General features: G+C 58.3%; 1 protein-coding gene across 2 annotated transcripts in view; it reads right to left on the reverse strand.

Moving 5' to 3' along the window:
• Nucleotides 1-1,880: 1,880 nt before the first annotated feature.
• Nucleotides 1,881-22,304, reverse strand: part of PDE2A (phosphodiesterase 2A) — a 41,601-nt gene continuing 21,177 nt past the window's right edge. For both annotated transcript variants that reach the window (XM_042031442.1, XM_042031444.1), the window contains 29 exons: nt 13,826-13,915; nt 13,199-13,287; nt 12,609-12,718; nt 12,105-12,160; nt 11,964-12,023; nt 11,705-11,864; nt 11,565-11,617; nt 11,002-11,076; nt 10,850-10,891; nt 10,695-10,763; nt 10,445-10,575; nt 10,205-10,316; nt 10,081-10,120; nt 9,557-9,620; nt 9,386-9,464; nt 9,125-9,302; nt 8,192-8,304; nt 7,862-7,939; nt 7,537-7,659; nt 7,242-7,312; nt 6,746-6,868; nt 6,555-6,642; nt 6,389-6,436; nt 6,207-6,281; nt 5,950-6,049; nt 5,607-5,719; nt 5,305-5,343; nt 5,057-5,163; nt 1,881-4,847 (listed from right to left, as the gene is read on the reverse strand). In XM_042031442.1, coding sequence (XP_041887376.1) covers nt 4,622-4,847; nt 5,057-5,163; nt 5,305-5,343; nt 5,607-5,719; nt 5,950-6,049; nt 6,207-6,281; nt 6,389-6,436; nt 6,555-6,642; nt 6,746-6,868; nt 7,242-7,312; nt 7,537-7,659; nt 7,862-7,939; nt 8,192-8,304; nt 9,125-9,302; nt 9,386-9,464; nt 9,557-9,620; nt 10,081-10,120; nt 10,205-10,316; nt 10,445-10,575; nt 10,695-10,763; nt 10,850-10,891; nt 11,002-11,076; nt 11,565-11,617; nt 11,705-11,864; nt 11,964-12,023; nt 12,105-12,160; nt 12,609-12,718; nt 13,199-13,287; nt 13,826-13,915 — 2,712 coding nt within the window. In that variant the 3' untranslated portion in view covers nt 1,881-4,621. The remainder of the gene's footprint in view (nt 4,848-5,056; nt 5,164-5,304; nt 5,344-5,606; nt 5,720-5,949; nt 6,050-6,206; nt 6,282-6,388; nt 6,437-6,554; nt 6,643-6,745; nt 6,869-7,241; nt 7,313-7,536; nt 7,660-7,861; nt 7,940-8,191; nt 8,305-9,124; nt 9,303-9,385; nt 9,465-9,556; nt 9,621-10,080; nt 10,121-10,204; nt 10,317-10,444; nt 10,576-10,694; nt 10,764-10,849; nt 10,892-11,001; nt 11,077-11,564; nt 11,618-11,704; nt 11,865-11,963; nt 12,024-12,104; nt 12,161-12,608; nt 12,719-13,198; nt 13,288-13,825; nt 13,916-22,304) is intronic.

Below are 22,304 nucleotides of genomic sequence, written 5' to 3' on the forward strand. Positions count from 1 at the left end.
CACACAGAGGCGGGAGCACGCGCGCGGCTCAGGGCGCCCCCCAGCGGCTGCATGTGGACATACAGGGGCGGGGGGAGCCCCGTGTGTGATCATACAGAGACACGTGTGTGTGAACAGAGACTTGCGTGTGAGCGGAGACACGTGTGTGGACACATGGAGACACGTGTGTGGACACAGACACACCAGTGTGAATACAGAGATAGGTGTCTGTGAACACAGAGACGTAACTTGCACATACGTGCGCGCACACCTGCATACAACCGCCATGCGCACACACGTGCGCACACACGTGAACTCACACAGGCACACGCACAGATGTGCACACGCACACGTGCACATACATGCATGCACAGACGTGTGTGCACGCATCCATGTGCGCACACAAACACACATGCACACACATACGTGCACATCTGTGCACACACACACCCCATGTGCATACACACCCGTACACGTGTGCGCACACACCCCAGGTATACACACACGCGCGCACGCTGCCCCCGAGGTGTCCATCCGCTCCTCCAATGGAATCCAGCACTCCCTGCAGGAATACGTCGGTACTCCTCCCCCCCACCCCAGTTGGCTGCGTCCCCCTCCCGCCCGCCTCCTGCTGCAGAGCAGCCCATCATTAACGGGCTTCAGGTGGTTCCACTGGTACCTCCATCCCCGGCTGAAACATCTCCTCCCTATCCCGCCCCCACGGCCACTGTGGGGCAGATGGAGGGGACCAAGGGTGGACACATCTACCCCACCGTGGGGACACCTGCACCTCACCCACGGGGCATCTTTATCCCATCCTTGGGAACACCTGCACCCCACCTTAGGGATGAACTGGGACAAAAGGAAAGAAAGCAATAATGGGCAGAGGCTGCGGTGAGGGTCTGGAGGGGTGGCTGTGATACCCTAACGTATCCGGGAAGGGATGTCACCCAAGGGCATGGAGCCATCAGTGGCAGAGGCAGAAGGGGGGCAGCTCCTGGCTGGGGACCATAAGCAGAGCAGAGTCCCTGCTCTGGGACTACTTCGGAGGATTAAAGGATTTAATCCCAGGATTTGAACTGGCGCTTGGAGCAGGATGGGGACATTTGGTAGTTTGGGCAGTTTTTCACTCCAATTTTGGCAGCTTGTGGAGCTCCAGCATGTGCCAGCACCAAAGCCTCTGGGGACTCTTCCTCTGGGTATCAAACGCCACAGCCCAGGATGAAGCTGTCAGATTGGGCTGGGATAAAAGTGCTGCATTGATCTCGGATAATAAATTGCTCCCTAGCAGGACGGCAGGAATGAAAAAACACGGCCCTGATGCAAGGATGATGGGCAGACTACAGGGTACCCTCTGGGGCTGTGCAAGGATGGCCATGGGAGCCAGAGGAGCAGCTGGATTCTTCCCCAGTCCCAGCGCAGGCACAGAGGGGTCCCAACACAGGCCTCATCCTGCATCCCAGCCCAGGATCCCACTGCAGCCCCAGCCCAAGCTGGATCCTGCCCCAGGCCTAGCTCCCCCTGCTGCCAGGCTGGATGGGTCCCAGCATGGTTCCTGTCCAGGCAGGGGGGGTCCCAACTTGGCAGATGGGGATGGAAAGAGCATCCCAGGGTATTGGAGCATCCTGGGATTCTGGACCACTTCAGGATGGAACAGGGCACAGGGAGGGGACCAGAGCAGCTGGAGGAGCTGGAGCACTCAGAGGGGATCAGTGAATCCTGGGGCATTGGAGCATTCCATGGGAGTGGAACATCCAGGGAGAGGCTGGAACTTCCTGACGGGTCACAGCTACACAGCCCACCTGGATTCCCCCGCCCCCCCCCCCCCCCGAGGGTGATTTGTGGGTTCCTAAGTCTTAATTGGATCTCCCCAGTCCCCAACAAGGCCACCCACCAACCTGTCACAGGGAGGTTGACATATGAAATTTATTTAGGAAAACCAAAACCCACCAAAAAAAGAGAAATAATAATAAAGGAGGAGGAGGAGGAGGAGAAACAGTAGGGGAAGGAGGAGGAAGAGGAAGAGGAGAAGGAGGAGGAAGAGGAGAAGGAGAATAAGAAAAGCTGGAGGAGGAAAGGAAGAAAGAGAAGTCATCTCCTCCTCAGGCTCCACTGGAGTCCAGAACAACCAGTGCCGCAAGACAGAAGGACAGAAAAGCTGGAGGAGGTTTGCACACCCACACACGCCTGTGCACACTTGTGGGTGAGCTGGGCTGGGTGCCAGCTGCACTCCCCAGTATCCAGAGGGGTATATACAGGGGCAGGAGCTAGGAAAGCATTGACTACCTACACACACCAGCAGCAGGGGCTGGAAAAGTGGGATACGGCTGGGAAATGGGCATCCCTGTGTGCCCCCATCATGGTGTAGTACCCAGGATGCAGAACCCAAGTGCAGGACATCCCCGCATCTATCAGATGGAGAGATCCCTGCATCGTCAGGCATCCCTGGGATGCAGGGATTCTCTTTGAACAGTTGTACCTACTGGCACGTTGGTGCCAGCGCTGTGCCAGCATCACAACAGGGATGGAGCTGCTATCCTCTTGCAGCTTGGGGGTTTGCTGCCTTCTGGGACCATCCCTACCCCCTATGGCAGTGTGGGGAGGGGGAAAAAGGCTTAAGGGGCTCTTGGAGGAAAAGCCATGGGCCAACAGACAGACTCGGTCACCAGGTGGGTCCCACCAGGGTTCAGGCAAAGCATCTCACTAAAGGCATCTCCGAGTAGGTAAGGCAGAAGGAATTCAGGTCACTTCATCCACGTGGAGCAGCTCAGCATTGGGGTCTCCCATTGCTCCTGCAGAGACATGCTCCAGGTATCCTAAGAACATAGGCAAGTCATGCTAACAGACTAGCCAAGGAGTGAAGCAGCCACTGTGTAGCCCAAATCCAGGAGGGACCTGCTGTGGCACCATTTGGGATAGTGCCATGGGATTCTGCAGAGGAGTGGGGATGGGGCGGCAAATGGCCCCATGTCCACTCTTGATCCCAATGTGACCAACACCAATGCCAGCAGTGCCAGAATTTTCCCATGCTGCTCCCATCGCCTTTTCCTGCTGTGGTGGTGGACTCATTCAGCTCCCATAAGCTGGATGATGCAGCCTGGGGGCTCAGTGCACCCTAATCCCTCAAGGCTGAGCATCCACCCTCAGCCCCAGCTCCCTCTTCAGCTCTGCCCCAGCAGGGTGACTGCTCACCGCAGTTCCCCTGCTCATGGGTGTTTCAAGTGGCTTTGGTTGGGGTGACAGAGCCCTGGGTTACACACAGCTGGTCGGACCCTGGAGGCTGGTGGAGCCCCTGGGACTGAGGGGGTCCATATGGGTTGGGTTGTGGGACTGGAGAGACCACAGGAAGGCCAGCAGGGTCCATGCACAGTGGTCTGTAGGACAGGAGGAACCAGAGGAGAGCATCGGGGTCCATGCATGGTGGTCTGCATGACCAGAAAAACCACAAGAGATGGTGGGGTGCATGCGTGGCAGTCAGGACAAGAAGGGAGTGGTGGAAGACCACCAGGATCCATGCATGACCAGATCAACCATGGTAGACCAACAGCATCCATGCATGGTGCCAAGTAGGACCGGAGGGACCACGGGAAAATGGCAGGGTCCATGCATGGTGGTCTGCAGGACCAGAGGGATCCCAAAATGTTGGCAGGATCCATGCACAGAAGTTGGTGTGGCAGGAGTTGTGAAGCCACTGTGAGCTAGGGATGTTCACAACACGGTCACCAGGGAAGCTGCTTGCAGTGAGGAGGCTCCCAGGTGGACACCTCAGAGGAACACCTACATAGTGAGGACACAGCAAGGACACAAATGGGACCAGATGGACCCCCTCTGGAGCACAGCCTCCCCTGTGCATGCAAACCACCAGCAGGACCCCACAGCCTTGGCATGTGTAGCCCTTGCAGGGGACGTGGTTGTGTGGTTGCATGAGACTGGGCTGTGTGAGAGATATGAGCCCTTCCACGGGTGAGTGGGTCCAGGGGTCCTAGGGAGGTGGGGCTTTTAGCCAACAGATGCTCAGCAGCTGCTGGGAAGAGGCTGGAGCTGGTTCTCTAGTGTGGAACCCAGCAGGAGATGCAGGCCATGGCCATCCCACTCTGGTGTCTCTTCCCTCCTCCAGCTGGAGCCAACCTTCTTCCGTGGACCTGATCCGTGGCCCATGGCAACACCCCCCATATGCTCTACAGCCATCCCCCAGCTCTCCCACTGACCCTCACCATCCACTGCCCACACCATCCCCCTCTGTCCTGCTCACCCACGCACACCCATGTCATGGTGACCGACCCCTCTAGGGGTGCTTCCACCAAGGACATCATTCCTATTGTCACCCCATGGGGACAGGACCTGCAGTCTTAAGGCAGCTTAAAGCACATCCATCCCCCAGCCCCACTGTGTCCCTTGGTGCTCCCAGCCACGAAGGCAGTGTCCCACTGGGTGGACAGGACACCTGAACACCTGCCCTGGAGGGCGGAGACAGTCACCCAGTGGTGGGGAAGGACTGGTGGTGGGTGCTGGCAGCACACAGCCCTTGCCGTGGTAGTCCAGAGTCACTGATATTCCCCCAAACCTCCTCCCATTGGCTGGGGGATGAGGCTTGGGGATGCTCCCGGCCCAGCCATGGCTGTGGCCCCCCCCATCGCCTCCGTCACTCGGCCTCAGCCTCAGGGGGCTGCCCTGCCTCAGGTTCCAGGCAGCCATTGAGCTGGGGGTCAGGGGCCTGTGGGTCATATTCCTCATCCAGAAAGTCCAGGGAGTTGTTACTGGGCAACCCCCGGATGGTGAATTTGTGGGAGACCTTGGTCCACTGCTCCCGGTTGCTGGCCACCCGCTCGTAGAGCTCCGCCGCCTTGGGGAAGAGGTCCTGCAGCAATCTGGGGAGTGGGGGATGCACTCCATCAGCACAGGGCTGCACGCCCTTACTTCAGTGCAACCCCCTTAGTTGAGTGCAACCCCATCCCCACTGCTTGGAATCCCCCCAACACCTGCAAGACCCCCCCACACACAGCACCCCCATCCCACCCTTACAGAGGTGGGGGTGGCAGGGGGTGCTCCCCACCCCAGCACCAGCACTGGGGCTCACTTGTAGATGGGCATGGCAATGTGCTCCATGAAGCTGATCTGCAGCTCAGGGATGTAGGCTTTCTCCCGGTCCATCATCTCCAGCGGGCTGTTCCCCATGGCTTTCTCCTGTATGGATGGTGAGGGGGGTCACTGCCAGTAGCACTTCCTCCTATTCCCAGGCAAGACCTCTCTGCTCACTGCCCATGCCCCCCATCCCATTGGTGCCTTGAGCATTGGCCAAGCCCAACCCTGCCAGCTGGTACCTACCAGGTCACCCTGGGAGAAGAATTCTTTGTAGATCAGCTCCTGCAAGAGACAGGCATCAGCAAGGGCAGTGCAGCCTGGGATGATCCCCCATCCCTCCTGCCCTCCAGACCCTTCCCCATGGCTCTGAGTCAAGCAGGGACATGGTCCTGGCATGGAGGGACTGCTGCATGGTCCAGGGTCCTGCATGGAGGGACCTCCTCCATGAGGAGCTGGTGTGTCCCTAGTGCCTGGGGACATGCAGGTAGCCTGGGCAGGTTCTGAGATGGCATTCAGGGGGTTTAGCTCCATGGTGTGGCACTCACTGCAATCTTCCTGGTGGTCTTCCAGCCCTTGGTCTGGTCAGAGAGGTCACAGGAGGTCATGAGCAGGCAGAGCAGCAGGCTGCGGTGCTGTTTGTTCTTGGGGTCATATCCCACTGTGGGCAGAGTGTGGGGCAGAGGTTGGGATGGGGAGCTCAGGACAGAGCTCCATAGCCCCCATCATGACGCACATGAGGACTCTGGGGACAGCCAGGACCTGCTGTGTCATGTCCCAGCCCTTATCACCCCCAACATTGGAACCACCTGTGCCACCTCCCAGCCTTGGTGGGATGAGTTCCTACCACCCCTCAAATCCCAATCCCCATCTCCATCCCAGGAGCTTCACCTTCTGCCATCTTCTGGAGATCCTTGAAGATGCGGAGGTGGTGGGCCAGGTCAGTGGCCAAGATGATGTCCCTCATCAAGTCCAGCATGCGCTGGTAGTCCTGTGGGCAAGTCAGCTGCCATGACCAGCTCTGTGCCCCTGCCAGCTCCCACATCCCCTAGGATCCAGGGATGGGGAGCAGGGGGTCTGGCAAGAATGCAGGGGCTCAGCATGGGCAGGGGGTGGCCTGAGAGGGGTGTTAAAGGTGGGGGGCTCACCTTTCTGGAGAAGTGGTCAAAGATGTTGCAGCCTTGGCTGTTGAGGATAGCAATGGCTTGGGCAAAGTGATGCCTCTGTGGGAGAAGCCAGGACCATGAAAGCAGGCAGGGAGCAGGCAGGGATGCTGCCATGCAGCCAGAACCCAGGACAGATGGGCAGTGAGAGATCTGGGGGATCTTACCTCCATGACAGAGCCCTCTGAACTGTAGAGAGCAGCCAGGACCGATTTCTGCAAGGTAGAGAAGCCGGAATGATGGAGCTATGGGGGTGAAGACCCCCACAGCTCTGTCCCTGTCCCCATACCCCCCCTTCCCCCTTGCCCCATCCCAGCTCTGGGCTCGGCTCACCGAGGCCACCTGAAAGGAGTTATTGGTGCCTCTGTGGTCCAGGTCGTGGCACATGCAGGAGATGAAGAGGGCAAAGATCTCGATGTCTCTGCGGAGGGGGAGGAGGGAAACTGAGGCAGGCAGGAGAGCAGGGAGCACCCCAGCCAGGACAGGGGATGGAGAACAGGGACAGGGATAGTGCCTGGCCTTACTCCAGGTAGTTAACGAGCTCCAGGTTCTTGTAGAGCAGGTAGCAGAAGTGGGAGACAGAGAAGGCGTGCATCCAGTTGTGGTAGGGAGGGTCACGGTACCCCTTCTTCACCATCAGGCAGAACCTGGACAGAGGGGCAAAGCCATGCAGGGAGGTCTCACCCCACAGGGACCTCCACCTGGCCAGGTGTCCACCAGGCAGCCACGGGGATGGAGATGAAGGTGAGGATGGGATGGGGAAGGGTTGGGAATGAGCTAGGGGAGAGGGATGGGGACAGGGAAGGTGGACAGTCATCTGGATGGGGATGAGGATAGAGACAGGGATGAGGATATGGACAGGGGACAGAGAAGGTGGATAGTGATGAGGATGTGGATGGGGACAGGGAAGGAGACGGAGGGGATGGGGAAGAAGAAGGAAATGGGGAAGGTGGATAGTGATGTGGATGGGGATGGAGATGAAGATGGGGACAGGGATAGTGGACAGGGATGGGAACTCACCTAGTGAGCGTCTGACGGTCCATCTTGTAGTTGTTGATGAAATTCATGTCCTGCAGCATGCTCAGGATGGCCTGCAGAGGGGACAGAGTGGGTGGCAGGGAGTGACAATGCCCAGTAAGTTTCCCCGCGAGACACCCCTGCCCCTGCCCAGCAGGACGATGCTCAGGGGTGCAGCCACATCCCTTCACCCCAACACCCCAGCACCCCAGCATTGGGGTATATGACCTGACCAAGGCCAGGCAGGGGATGGTGGCAGTTGTCCACTGCTGTTGACAGTTGTCCCCATGGTCCTCACCATAGAGGTGTCATCCTCAGGCAGCGAGCGTGGCGTGTAGGTGAAGCTGGCAAAGTTGGGGTCAATGGTGGACACGGGCTGGATGCCCTCACTCAGCAGTTTGGTGTACTCATCATCTGACACCTGCAGGAGCCGTAGCCAGTGGCCCACACTGTGACCAGGTCCCCAGGTGTTCCAAAGGCCACATGAACCACAGTGAGAGCAAAGAGCCCTGGGGTATCACCACCACCCAACTGTGCAACCACCTCAGGGTAAAGTGTGGGTGCACCATGCTGGCAGTGAGGGTCCCACCCCTGTCCCCATCCCTGTCCTCATGCTACCTCACCTTCATGTGGTACATCATCATCTCGTTGGCCAGGTGGCTTCGGTACTGTGCCTCATTCACCTTCTTGTACAGCAGGGACTGTGGGGCAGGATCAGGTTATGGAAGTGCTGGGGGTGGGCAGACACCCTCCAGCAGCCCCAAGCTCACCCTGGCACCACAGCACATTCTTATGCCCATGAATTCCCTTCCCATCCTATGGCCACCACTTGTCCCCAAGGAATGGGGACCCCACACACACATCCCTCCATCCCCATTCCTCTGTGCTGTGGCAGAGTTGGGACCCCACCTTGTGTGTGACCCCCTCCAAGTAGAGGATCCCCCAGCACATACATGGGCGATGCTGATGCCGCAGTAGATGGAGAAGGCAGTGGCCAGGTCCTCGTCAAACTTGCTGAACCAAGGGCCATTGATCTTGTTGACCAGCTCCGCCACCCCAATGACCTCTGGAGCAGAGGAGGGACACCAGGGGTATCAGGCCCTTGTTTTGGGTACAGGGTCATGTCTGTGTGCTGAGGACAGCACAGTGTCCATGGGCTTAGGGCAGGGTTGTGCCCAAGTAGCAGGGACAGTGCTGTTCCTGTGGGTTGGGGACAGGATGACAGCCACATTCTGGGGGCAGTGTTGTGCCCAGGGGCTGGGACAGGCTCATGCCCAGGGACAATATTGTGCTCAGGTGTTGGCAGACAGGATCATGCCCAGATGCAGGGTACATGATCATGCCCATGTGCCCATGGGCTGGGACAGAATCATGGCCATGGGCTGGGAGACAGTGCTGAGTGTCTGCGGGGGGACATGATCACACCCAGGAACTGTGCCCTTGTGCCAGGAGACAGCACTGAGCCCAAGGGCTAGGACAGGACCATGCCCACATTCATGGGACAGAATGGTGCCCTGATGCTGGGGACAGGACTGTGACCATGGGATTGGGACAGGGTCATGCCCATGTGCTGTGGCAGTGTTCTGCCTACAGGCTGGGGACAGAATGGTGCCCATGGGCTGGGGACAGAACAGTGCCTGTGGGCTGGGGACAGAATGGTGTTCACATGCTGGGGACAGTGTTGTGCCCACAGACTGAGCCAGGACTGTGCCCCTTGAACAGGATTCGTGCCCACAGGTGAGGGATGATGCTGTGCCTGTGACTGCATGCTGGGGACAGTGTCATGTCCACATGATGAGTGACCAAACCACCACATGCTGACTGAGGCACCTCCTGGGCCAGACCTGTGCCCCCCTCTTCCCAGTGTGCCTCCCTCACCCCCTCACCCTGGCTCTCATTCTTGATGGGGAAGCAAAGGATGTTGCGGGTGCGGAAGCCGGTGCTGTCATCCACCCCACGGTAGAAGAGCGGGTGCGAGTAGGCATCCTTGATGTTCAGGATCTTGCCGGTGGTGGCCACGTGCCCGGCAATGCCCTGGTCTGCCGGAATGCGGATCTCATAGCTCTGCAGGCAGGGGAAGAAGATCACCAGCAAGGCCTGGGGGGAGGGACACAACCCCAGGCCCCCCAACTCCATCCTGTGCTCACCTCGTCATCCACCACTCCACCATCGAACACCTTGGCCACCAGCTCATGGCTGAGCCGGTCCAGCAGGAACACAGAGCATCTGCAAGACACACCACTGCCATTCACACCCACAGGCCAGCTCAGTGTCCCCCCCGTGCCCCCTCACCTGTGTGCCCCACCACCACCACTCACATCTCAGCATTGCTGAGGTTCCGGGCCTCCGTAATGATCTCCTGCAGCAGGACGGAGACATCATCTGCAGGGGAAGCAGTGAAGGGTCAGGGACCCCCAGCCGGGCAGCACTGCTCCCTCATCTCCCACTCATGCAATGAAAGGGGGGGAGCTTTAGCTCAGGGCCCTGGCAGGAGGTCTGGGTGGCACAGAGGGATGGGGGCTGTGTGGGGCATGTGCACGTGTGAGCAGCACATACGTGCGTTCAGCAGTGCACACACGCAGCTGCACGTGTGCACACACGTTTCTAAGAGCTCTGTGGTCATGCCACATGCATGCCTGCATGCAGCCATGCAGCATCAGTGCGTGCCAGGTTCTGTGCCAGCTCATATCACCCTTCTGTGACCATTCCCCAACAAAGGGACAAGGTTCTCCCTGGCTGGGGACAGAGACCCCAGTGCCACCACCCTCTGGGGCTGGGGCAGGGGTTGGTCATCCATTCCCCATTCCACTCCCTCACCATGGGTGCTCTCCCATGCACCTACCCAAGTGGGTGAAGAGGTTCTTGGCCACCTGCAGCAGGGCCTGAGGGGACAGAGAGGATGTCATCAGTGACTAGTGCAAGATGGGGCACACACATGCATGTGACACAGCCCTACACATGCTCACCTGGCACTCACACTTGAGCTTCTGCTCCTTCTGGAAGGCCAGGGTGCTAGTGAGCACCGTGGAGGTGTAGCAGAAGCAGTGCTGGATCTTGTGCTCATCCGTGTCTGTGTAGCTGGCGGGGGCACACCTCAGTTCTCTGTCCCTATTGGTCCCCCCCTTTCTCCACAGCGACAATGCTCCAGCACCCCAAAAGTGAGGGAGTGCAGCCCCACAGAGAGTCCCAGCCAAAATGCTGCTCACCTCTCCCCACTCAGTTTGTTGAAGGCGCAGGCCAGTGCCACCACCTGGGAGGTGGCCCGGCTAATGACAGGGACACAGAGCATGGAGGTGACCTCGCAGCCCAACATGCTGCTCAGCTGCTTGTGCTCCTCCTGCAGGGAGAGGCGAGATGGGGCTGGAACCAGCACGCCTGGCCTCCCCAGGAAGCCCCATGGGACATTGGGGTGACACCCATGTCCCCAGTTGTGGGAGGGACACAGCTAGTACCCACCTCACTGATGTCCTTCAAGGTGATGGGCTTCTTATCCTCCACCACCTGCCCCAGGCGCCCAAAGGTGAGCTGCGGGGAGAGGGGACATGTTAGCGTGTGGCACCCATTGCCCACCCCCCTGACATCCCAACCCCTCACCACTCCCCCCTGCTCACGGAAAAGCTGATTTCCTCATCCAGGACACGGTCCCCCACCACCTGGAAGAGATGGGGAGAAGGGGGTGCCCATGAGGATGACGCCATGTCAGGGGGTGTCATGTAATCCTCTGTGGGGGTCAGGCTTGGGGGACTAGCCTGGTGGCACCTACCTGGCAGAAGAGCTGGTGGTTGTCCTCAGAGACGAGCAGGAGGCAGCAGCACAGAGACTGAGTTTCCTGCTTCAGCTGAGGAGTAAGGGGATGGTCAGCACCCCAGCCTGCCCCAAACACTCCCCAGGTAGGATCCAGCCCCTCCTCTGCTTCCCTGTGCCCAGGGCACCCACACATGCCACAGGGAACCAGGTGCCCCTCTCCAGAACCTCCTTCCTGTGACCGAGCAGGTTCACACTGGAGGCTACTGATGGCAAGGGCAAGGCTGTTCACTCTGGACACTACTGAGGGTCGTACTGAGGTACAGAATGATAGAGAGCAGGAGAGAAACCTGTACGTTCTCTCACAGAGTTTTTGTGGTGAGGGTGAGGGTTAACTCTGGAGACTATTGATGGTTGTTACAAGGCTGCTCACTCTGGTCACTACAGATGACTGCACAGCTGATGCTTGAGGCTTTACTCAGTTTTGGGGGATTTTCTTGTTTTGAAATAAAATGGGGCTCTCTGGTGTGTCCTGGGGCTGGGGGCAGATGGGGGTAGGGGGCTGGTGGAGCAACTACTCACATAGTTGATGACCTTGAGCTGCAGCGAGGCGGCATCCAGGTCATACAGCTCACCTGTACAAGGGTGGCAGTGCTGTGAGGGGCTGAGCATGGTTTCACCCTGTCCACACCCCCCACCCTTCCCAGTGTCCCTCCACTCACCACAGAGCTGTAGGATCTTGCAGTCCAGGTCACTATAGCTGCTGTCAGGTGCCTTCTCGGGCTTGGCCAGAGAGGTCTGGGAGGAGCTGGTGGAGAGGCTGACCTGGGGCCAAGGCTGCAACTTCTGCAGGGCTTGCAGGCGTCGGAATGCCACCAGGGCCTGCAAGATGGAGCAGAAGGGACAAGGAACAGCAGGGCTTGGGGAAAGGGTGGTAGGTCCCCAGGTGGCAGGTCCCACAGTTCAGAAGGACTCACTCACATGTCTCTCTAATGCACGCAGGCTCTGCTCGTCAGAGTCACTCAGCTGGCCGCAGTGTACCTGGAGCAGGAGTGATGTTAGGACCCCCAAGTCCAGGCCCTCTCCCTTGCCCCAGAGCCTTGCCCATGTTCCTGCACTCACCAGGATGACGCATACCACGGCCCCACTGTTCTTGTCCACCAGCGGGATGATGAGCACTACAAGCGAGAGAGTGTCAGTCCCAGGTGGGCCCCAGGGGCAGCCCGGAACTGTGGAACTCAGCTCTTGGGGTGCATGTCTATTATGTCCTGATGTGTCATGACCCACCCACCCAGCCATCTATCCACCTTCCCATCCATCCATTATCCATCTGCCCACCTCCATGCTTACTTGTTCCTGAGAGCACCCCTCAGTCCCAGTGCCCACCTGTCCCTCATGCCTCCATCCTGCTTCCACCCACCTGTCTGTGCATCCATCACTCACCCACATGCTGTTGTCTCAGCCACTGCCTCTGACCACCCATGAACCATCCATCCATCCATCCATCCACTCATCCATCTTCTCACACCTCCATTCCCACCTCTATCCCTCCACCTACCTACCACCCAGCTCTATGCCCATACCCCCATATATGTCCCCCAAGACCACCCTTCCCACAGCTCCCACCTTGTGTGCCAGGGGCCAGGGGCGCTGCCAGGGGTCCCAGGTGCTGGCCAGGGAGCTCAGCAGGGAGCAGCCCCCCACATTCCAGCCGCTTCTGCTTCTGCACAGCATCCCTGTGGGGACAGGGATACTTTGAGCATCCGTTGGGGAGGGCACCTGGGAAGGAAAACCCCCAGGAAGGGGCAACCCCCGGGGCGGAGACACCCACGGGATGAGGACAGGCTCAAGGACTGTGCAGCACATGTGCATACTTGTGTCCCTGCACAGGCAGAGCCCCTATTCACATGTGTGTCCCTGCACACATGCACAGCCCCTGGGCATAAACGTGTGTCTTCCTGTACACACACAGCCCCTGTGCCAGCATGTGTGTCCCTGTACATACACACAGCCCCTGTGCACATGTGTGCACATCCAGGATGAAGATGAGGATGGGAAGGGAAAGGGGACTGGCACATGGATGGAGATGGAATGAGGATGGAGATGTGGAGAGGGATGGGAAGCCTCCTGCCTTCCATGTACATATCTGTTCATGTACACCAGCCAAGCCACACGCATGTGCCCACGCCCAGGGCTGGGGAGGTGGCCAAGCTCACCTGAGCTTCCCGTTGGACGGCAGCTCATGGGGGGGGTCATCGCAGAGCAGCCGTGTGTCCCCATCCAGCAGGTAGATATAGACGTGCTCCTGGAGGAGGGGGCAGCACATGCGTGTGTGCAGACATGCGTGCACAGCCACACCCACATTTGCACATGCACACATTCACAAATACACCCCTGCGCACACACAGAGTCACGCACAGATGTGCACGCTCACCTACACAAGTGTGCACCACTCACACCCAGCCATGGCCAGGGGCCCCATGGAATGGCACTGGCACAATGTCCAGCCACCACCAGCACCAGGGTCACCAGGATCAGAGCCACCAGCACCCCCAGGGCCACCAGCACCCTGGGGCCACCATGAGCACCAGGGCCACCACAGCACCCTGGTGGTGACAGGTGGCCCATATAGGGGGAGAATTCTGCAGTGGGTTGGGGATAAGGAGACCCTGCCCCAGACAGAACCCCAGCATCAACCAGCAGAGAATCCACCCTCCAGTCCCTCCAGGGCTCCCCCCAACCCAGGGGGTCTCAGAAACCCCACAACTCCCACCCGCCCAGGAGGATGCTCTGCTCCCCATTCCTCCCAGCCCCCTGGGGGATGCAGATGCACCCCCACCTACCACAGCAGGCAGCAGGGTGACAAGGGCATGGCGGAGGGCATCACGCAGGGTGGTGGCATCAAGCGCAGCGCCCAGGCTCAGCAGAGCATCCTGCAGAGTGAGAAGAGCAGAACAGGGGGTCTCTGGGGGCCAATACCATGTGGAGGGGCACTGAGGCACCACTCTCCCTTACCCCTGCCACAGCACAGGTCCTCCTGCCACCAGACCCCTTGCAGTGGCCTCCAGACTGCCTGGTGCCTTTTTTGGGGCCAAACCCTCCTGTTTTGGTCAGCATCCATCATGTGGGGAGGTGGAAAGGGAGAGGAGGCTTTGGCACTGAGCCACACTGCCCTCATGCCATAAAGCACCAGTGGGAAGAGAAATGAGGCAAGGAGATGGATAAAAGCTTATCTGAGGATTACAACCCCGTGGTGGGACAGAGGTGTTGGGATGGACACATGGAAAATCCGGGGGCACAGTGGGCTCTGTGGTGCAACTCTCCTAGCTCTGCTCCTGCCTCCAGCCCTTGTCTGGGAGAGTGGGATAAGGATGATGGTATGACAGAAATAGTAGATGCTCCAAATCAGACACTGCATGATGGCGTTGGGATTTGCTCTTCCTCTGGTCCCAGCTTTGCCAGGTGGCTCCAGGCTCCATTCCTGATAACCAGACCTAGGGGCTGTCATGCACCCCAAGACCCCATCCAGGACAGCAGCCCCATGCAGGGCCATGCCACCTACCCACCCGGGGAGCATACTCAGCCATGGGGCCAGATCCAAGTGGCACTGGGAGTGTGGCTGGCGGTGAGGGTGCTTCCAGCTGAAGACATCGGCACTGAATGTTATTCCAACAGGGCCGCATCTCCAGTCACTTACTCACACTGGAGACACATGCACTGTAGAATACAGCCAGGCCTCAGCCAGGTGGCTGTCCTGCCATCCCTCTGTCCCACCAGATCCTCCACAGTGGCCCCCCTGGGGCAGGGGAAGATGGGGCAGAGCCTGAACGGGTCCCTTGGGTCTGCTTGGGGCATCAAATGCCAGTGGCATTCTTGGTGTGGGGACAGTCAGGTGGCAGCTGGACATGGGTGGAGGCTTTAACAGGGCTGGGAATACGGCTCCATCCCTGACACAGTGAGGGGAAATCTGCAGGAGCTAAAAGAAGATATTCCCAAGACAAGGACACAGCAGCAGAAGCTGGCAGGATGGTTTGCAGCCTAGGAAGAAGGTAGGGAGAGTGAGGGTGGGCTGGGAAGGACATCACACTCATTCCACTTGTCCCGCTCATCCCACTAAACTGCTTCTCCCACTCATCCTGCTCATCCCACTCAGCCTATTCACTATATTAATCCAGTTCATCCAACTCATCCCATTTGATGGCTCATTCCACTCAGCTGCTTGTCCCACTCATCCTGCACATCCCACTCATCCCACTCACCTTGCTTGTTCCATTCATCCAGCTCAGCCCACTCATCCCACTCAATGGCTCATCCCATTCAATGGCTTGTCCCACTCCTTCCACTTGTCCCACCCATGCTGCATATCCCACTTGCTCATCCCACTAATTCCATTTGTCTCACTCGTCCCACTCCCAGTCCAGATCCTCCAGCCCAGAGCAGAGGTTTACCCCAACACCCTCGCTCCCTGTCACCCTCTGTCCCTCAGCCCTGGGGATGCTGCAGACCCACACTGGGGGCTCTGCTGGGACACAGCCAGGGCCCAGAGCCAGCACAGCCAGAGCCACCACCATAGCTATATCCCAGTTATTGCCATAAACAGCCTTTCCCTTTTCTGTGGAGTCACCAGTGTCCTACTCCCAGCAATCCACACCATCCAGGCACTACCTCAGTTTGGGTGGGGGCTCCTCCAGATCCATCTCTACTCCGCAGATGTTGGGGTGTTTGGATGAGGCTGCATTGCACATGCATCCCCAGCACCAGTGGAGAGATGAAACAATCAGCCACCTGCTCTGCATCCCAGCTTCCATGGAGGGCAGAGCTATGGTAACACTTCCCAAGTGGGCACAGCGGGTTAATTAACTTCACTGAAACAGGAGGAAACACTGAGGGATTGCAATTCCCCGCTCCTGGAGCAAAGTCCAACACCCTTATCCCAGGTGCTGCACACCCAGCAGCTCTGGAGGGAAATGCTGCCTGGAGATGGGCATGGAGAGAAGGCTTTGGGGACAGATCCAAGGACAGGGTGTGGGCAGGGGATACAGCATGGCATCACTGACAGCCCCAGGAGCTGAGGATGCTGCTCCTGTAGAGCAGGTGAACAGCACCCTGTCCCTGTCCTGTCCCCATGGTGCGCACACGTGGCCCTGTGGGACTCCCACCCGGGGACTGTTGTCACCTTTTCTCTGGCCTGAGAGGACAGGGATACTGGTCTCACCCTGCTGGACTCCTGAGCTGACAGGGTGACTCATGGGACCTCAATGCTGGCCAGCACCCCACGGTGCAGTGCAACACCAGAGCCATATCTGCCTCAATATTCCCACTGAAGCTGGTGGAAGATTAATGACACCATTCATCTTCTTAGAGTAAGGATTTGTCTCTGCTCCAACATGGACCCCCCCACTCTAGCAAAGCCAAATCCTGCCACAGGCCAGCCTCCAGAGTACTGCCTGCTCTCTCCCTCATGGAAAACGGCCCTTTTATTTTTCCCTGCTATTTTTTCCCCTCATTTTCCCTTTGGATAGCTGCAGCAGCATCCTGTCCCCAGACATGTGGTGGTGAGGACCCCCAGCACAGGCTCCCCGGCCCCCATCCCAGGCTTCCACAGATGCTGCTGGGATGTAAAAGCAGCTTTTTCTACCAGAGGAAATGACCAGCAGTGAAAACATGACTTTTTTCAAGAGGATCAGCCACATCTGTCCCCTGCCTCCCCCTCACCAGCTGTGGAAGCTTGGTTTGTCCCCCTTGGCACCCTCAGTTTTCCAGATGTTTATGAAATAGAGAAATCCCATCCTGGCCAGCTTCCTCTCCAGAAAGGTTCATTTTACACCTGCCATGTGGAGGGTGGGGGCCTGGAGGGGGAGGACACTGACCTCACAGGGTCTCAGGTCTCTGAGCTTGCACCCCTTCTCCTGGCCTTGCTCCTGGGAGATGAATGGAGGCCCCCCAAGGGTGAGGAGGAGGCCCTGGCAGAAGGCAGAGGCTGGATCCAGTGCAGTGAAGCACCCACTGGGAAGCTCAGCCCTGTTGAGGGTACCTGGAACTTGGGGTCTCTCTCTGGGTGGGGACACACTTAGGCACTCGGCAAGAAGAGTTTGCATTAGGCAGAGCTCAAAACCAGGACCTGCCACCCACTGGATTCCTCTTTAACCATGGGTAAACAGGCACAGAGAGCCAGGCAGAAATACCTGGTGCCTGGGAGCATCCTGCTCCCGGAGGAGCGCTGAGCAGGGCTGCAGGACCGTCACCCTGCCTTGCAAGGGGATGCTGGGCTGGGGAGGCCCCAGATGGATCTTGCCGGTGCTGCCAGAGCACCCATGGGTGCTGATTCTGCAGAGGGATGCTGGCAGCAGCCCAGGCTTCTGTGGCAGACTCCTGCCACAACCCTCCCCAAGGAACCTCGAGGAAATGAATCATCTCCCTGCCGAGCTTCCATCCCAGCTTTGCTGTAAAAATTCCAAGTAAATGATCTGCCAGAGGTGACCCCTCGAGCTTGAGGCACCCATGACGCAGTGAGCCCTCAGAGCTCACTCGGCTCCTGCCCTCCAATGGGACTTTATCCATCTGGGAACGCAAGGAAAATGAGCCCAATTAATTTCGGCAGTGGATTAGTCTATTAGCCCCTGCCTGAGCAATCACCTTTGGGATGGAGCTGGACATCGCTCCATCTGGACAACTTCACCCCCAGTTGTGGGCCCCAAATCAAATTAGAGCATTTGAGATGCTGAGTGCGCAGGTCTCGGTGCCTGTGGGCAGCACATCCCAGTACCCAAACCCCATGCAGATCCTTCCCAATGGATTTTCCAGGCTCAGGTTGCAAAGGGATTGGGATGCTTGCGAGTGCAGAACACATCAAGGAGGGGTCTGGGGCAGAGCAAAGGACCCCCCTGCAGCCCATCTCACCAGCCCCTATATCTCTCACAGGGGGTTTACAGAATTCAAGGACAGAGGAGCTGCTCCCCAGGGAATTCCCTACGGAGCAGAGCCCTGGATGAGGAGGGTGACCATGTGGTCACCTCATTGCAAGGCTGAGAGCCAGGGCTGGGGGCTTAGGGCTCCCTCCCACTGTGGACTCTTCAGATAGGATGCATTTTTAGCCACTAGCCTCTGGATCTTGTTACATCTGACGGGCGAAAAGCAAAATCCCATTTGGATTCCTGGGAGGCAGACTACCTCACAGCCCCTCACCACTCCCTGTGTCCCACCCACAGGGTGCCTGGGTATGTGTCACTGTCCAAGGGTTCCCTGCCTGCCCCAACCCTGCAGGCAGAGACACCCACCCCCTCTCCCATGCCCCAGCTCTGCCTTTTCCTAGCCCTTTCCCCTTTCCAGGGGAGGTGATGGGGAAACTTCCTCCCCTCTGGCCTCCCCTTCAAGGTGGAAGATGCTGCTCCCGGACCCCCTTTTGCCCCCACCCATCACACCCAGAGTTGTTTCCAAGTGCATGGGGACAGATGTCCCTGCCTTTGTCACCTCTCCAATGCATGGCTGCAGGGTGACAGCACCACGGGGAGCAGCTGATCCCCCTAGGCCCCCCAAGCTGAGCCACAGCTGCCAGCAAACACCCAGCCTGCGCCCGCGCCGCCCTGCCCAAGCATTTGCCGAGCAATCTGGCAGCGTTAAAAATATCCCAAAATATCCCTGAGCCGTGATTCATCCTCCTCTCCCACCTCCAGCAAAGCCGAGCCCCCCCAGCCCCACTCCCCTCCTGGGGGGCTGCTCCCCCCGGCAGCTCGGCCTCGTGCTCCGGCCGTGGCGGTTAAATATAGCCAAGCTCTGGCGGTGTGTTGGCAACGCAGGGCTGACAACAAGCGGGCAGGGCCAGGCAGGACCAGGCAGGGCCAGGCAGGAGATCACCAGCTTCTGACACTGGGGTGTGAGGGGCGAAACTGAGCTACAGAGCAGGGAAGTGACTCCTGAAGGCAGCAGGTTACAGCTTTGCTGTCACCAGCTGTACTATGGGCAGAGTGACACTGCTAAAGCCCTGTCACCCTCTCCCTGTCCCTGGCACTGCTCCTTCCGCCAGGCCCAAAGCCACCGTTTCCCAGGGAATCCTCTCCATAGAGCTGGGGAAATAGAGGCAGCACCCTTGTTCCCACCCCCGCAGGAGCATCCCTGATACCCTTCAGCTCTGCCATGGGCTGAGTGACACTGACACCCCGTCACCCTGTCCTTGTTGCCCCCCACACTGCTCCCAGCTCCTTCCCTCTGCCCCGCAGCCACAATTCCCCAGGGAATCCTCTCCGTAGGGGTGAGAAAACAGAGGAAGTATCCCTAATCCCCCAAAGCAGCACCCCTGATAACCCTCCAGCAGTGTCCCTGGAGCAAGGTCCAGGGCAACAGAGGATGGAGGGATAGATGGAGGGTAGAGCTGGCAGCTCTGCCCAACTCCAGCCGGGAAGCCATCCATCCATTTCCTCCCAGCACCGCTCTCAGTCCCAAATTACATTGCTTTAATCTAATCAGGCAGCAACAACCTGTAACACGGTAGCTCCTTAATTACCTCATCTTTTCCAGGGGGATAATGAGGGCAAACGGGAAGGAAACACTTCTGGGATATTTCTTGTCTCCTCATGGTCGTTTGCCTGGGGTTCTGTTGCAATGTATGGATGGGAAGCAAGGGCTGGGGTGCAGGACTCCGTCATGGAGACACCCTGGCACCCAGCGATCCAGGCTGAGGCTTCCAAGGGCTGGAGGATGCAAGTCTGTGGAATCAGCCATCCCAAAAAAGCACGCAAGGAGCCCTGTATGCCTGTGCCTACCTCAGTTTCCCTTTCTGTGGAGGTTCCTTACCTCAGTTTCCCCACCTGCAAAGGGACATGGTTGTGCAAGATCTGCTTAGGATGGCACTAGAGTTTAGTCCAGGTAGAATGAGCCATGCTGAACCCAGTGTCTCCCCGGAGCTCAGTGCATCCCTCACCCCATCCTCCTCCTCCTCACCCATACATCAGCCTCACTGGAGCCTGGCATGCTCACACTGCACAGGGCATTTGCACAGACCCTTTGCACGTGGAGTTTCTACAGCCCGGAACCAGGCAGATGCCACTCCCTGAGGACCCCGCACATTCTGAGTGGAATGTTTTGCTGAACCAAGCAAATTTCCCAAACTCTGGCAGCTCACAAGCCCTTAGGGTGCTCCTTGTCTGTCCCCCCACATCCTGGCCTGGCCTCCTGGGGCCAAGAGAACAGGGCCAGAGTCAAGGTTGCTTCCTGTTGATGTCCCTTTGTTGGGCAGGACAAATCGGGACAGCAGCCACACTCCTCAAGGATTTCCGTCCCCAGAACATCGTGGCCTTCTTGGAACAGCCGGCTCGGCCACTAGCCTAATGATCTGTCACTAATTTGTCACTAATTAGTTCACTGTTCTAAGAAAGAAGGTGGTGAGGACTGGGCATCTCACTGTCACTTGTCTCTAACCCATGTCAGAGAGGGGACATATGGACCCTCCCACAGCAGCTGCAGGGAAACTGCTCAATGTTTAGGAGAATCCCTGGTATGCGGGTGCCTTCACCCCAAAGGACAGAGACATCCTGGCACCCAGCTGGCACTATGCCTTGGGTGCTGACACTGGCAGTGCTGGGAGGGAGCTGGTATGATGTGCATTCCTGGGACATGGCACTGGTGCAAAAATTTCCCTGGCACACAGGCCCCTTCCCATCCACACTGGCCACCTGGCTGGGTTTCCAGGACTTTCCTAGATGTTTTCTGGTGGATTAGCCATGCAGGAGTCTCCGTGCCTGGCTCTACTTGGGAGCATCATGTCAAAGCTCTGGGGATGGAGCCAGAGAGGGGCTCGGGGACATCTAGGTTCCATGGGGAGATAGGAATCAGTGGGATGGGAAGGGAGATGCAGCATTCCCCCATCCATTCCTGCATCCCCTCCTGGTATGGCTGGCACTAATGGGATCTGCACAGTGATTAGGGACCTCATTTATCAGCCTCTGATGGGATCTGGGAAAATTGAATTCCTGGCCATCTGCAGCTGGGGAGGAATTCGATTTGGGGCAGAGCTCCAGAGCAGGGTGTGGGGGGCTGAAGGCTGGCAGAGCTGCCCCCCCCCCCCCCCCCCAGGGGGTTCCACTCTGTCTATACAGGGACTGCTCTTATTTTCCATGTCTAAGAGGGTTCGGTGGTGGGATGCAGCTCTTAATTGCCGTGAAGGGGTCTAGGAATTGTGGGGGTCTCGCTACTCAGATGGGGAAATTGAGGCACAGCCAGGAAAAGCCCAAAGCCCATGAGATGTAGGAAAGGATCACAGTGCTGGTGTTTAACGGGTCAGCACCCAGCCAGGGGTCTGGCCTCCAACCCCCCCTTGTCTATCGGGGGTCCCAAAGCTGTGGCCAGGGCATCCAAAGGTGCCGAACAACCTGCATCTGCCAGAGCCGGGCCAGGAGCAGTGATCTCTCCTGCACCACGAGGAGGGAGACCCGGGAGCTAGCTCTGCTCCCTGGCATTTTCCACCCCACAGCTCCCTTGGGCAGGTCCCCACCATCCTCCCCCCCACATCCATGGAGTGGCCAGGGTGGGGATGCAGTGGGATTCAGCTGCAAAGGTCCCAGGCCAGTCCCCAGATCCATGGACTCAGCTCCCAGAGGGTCACCCTTCAGACCCAGGCTTGCAGGGGATCCCAGTCCATCACCTCCCTGCCAAATATCACAGCTCGACTCCAAAAAGCCAAGGTCACCCAAGGGGCCTATCCCAGTCAGAGGGAAGATGCCACCATGTCATCCTGTAACAGGAGCATCCTGATCGCAGCTTTTCACTGCCCAGGGTGCAGCAGGACTAACCCCCTCCAATTCCTTCTGCTTGGGGTGCAGCAGGAACACCTCTATCCCAGCTCCCCTGCCTGGGGTGCAGCAGGGCACTTCCACCTCAGACGTCCCTTCCTGGGTGATGTCATGGGGCATGAGAGCTCTGGAACCTATATCCCAAACCCCACTGCCCCTCAAAAATCAGCACCAGGGCACTGCAGTGCCAGCACAGGCTGATTCCACACCCGCAAGCAGTCACTCCTTGAGACACCCACACCTATGGCCTGTGGGGATCACCTGGCTGGGAAACACTGGGGTGTTTTCCTCCCACCCATCCCAGTTTGGGGGTCTTGCTCTACCCCCCAGCCCTGCTGAGGGTGGGAGGAAGCCAGCCCTGCCGCATGTAATGGAAAGAAGCCGCCACAGCCCTTTCCTCCCCTTTATTGCCCTGCTGATATGTTTGTGTCCGCCAGAGGAAACACAAGGACAAACGCCTGCATACGCATGTCCCCTCACTGCCCTCAACGGGTCCTCAGCCCACTGAACATGGCTGGTCCCACATGGGGGGAAACTG

Source organism: Corvus kubaryi, unplaced genomic scaffold (genome assembly GCF_017639235.1).
Source record: "Corvus kubaryi isolate FWS band 111438036 unplaced genomic scaffold, C.kubaryi_AGA036_p1.0 37341, whole genome shotgun sequence".
In the NCBI taxonomy this organism is placed as follows: domain Eukaryota; kingdom Metazoa; phylum Chordata; class Aves; order Passeriformes; family Corvidae; genus Corvus; species Corvus kubaryi.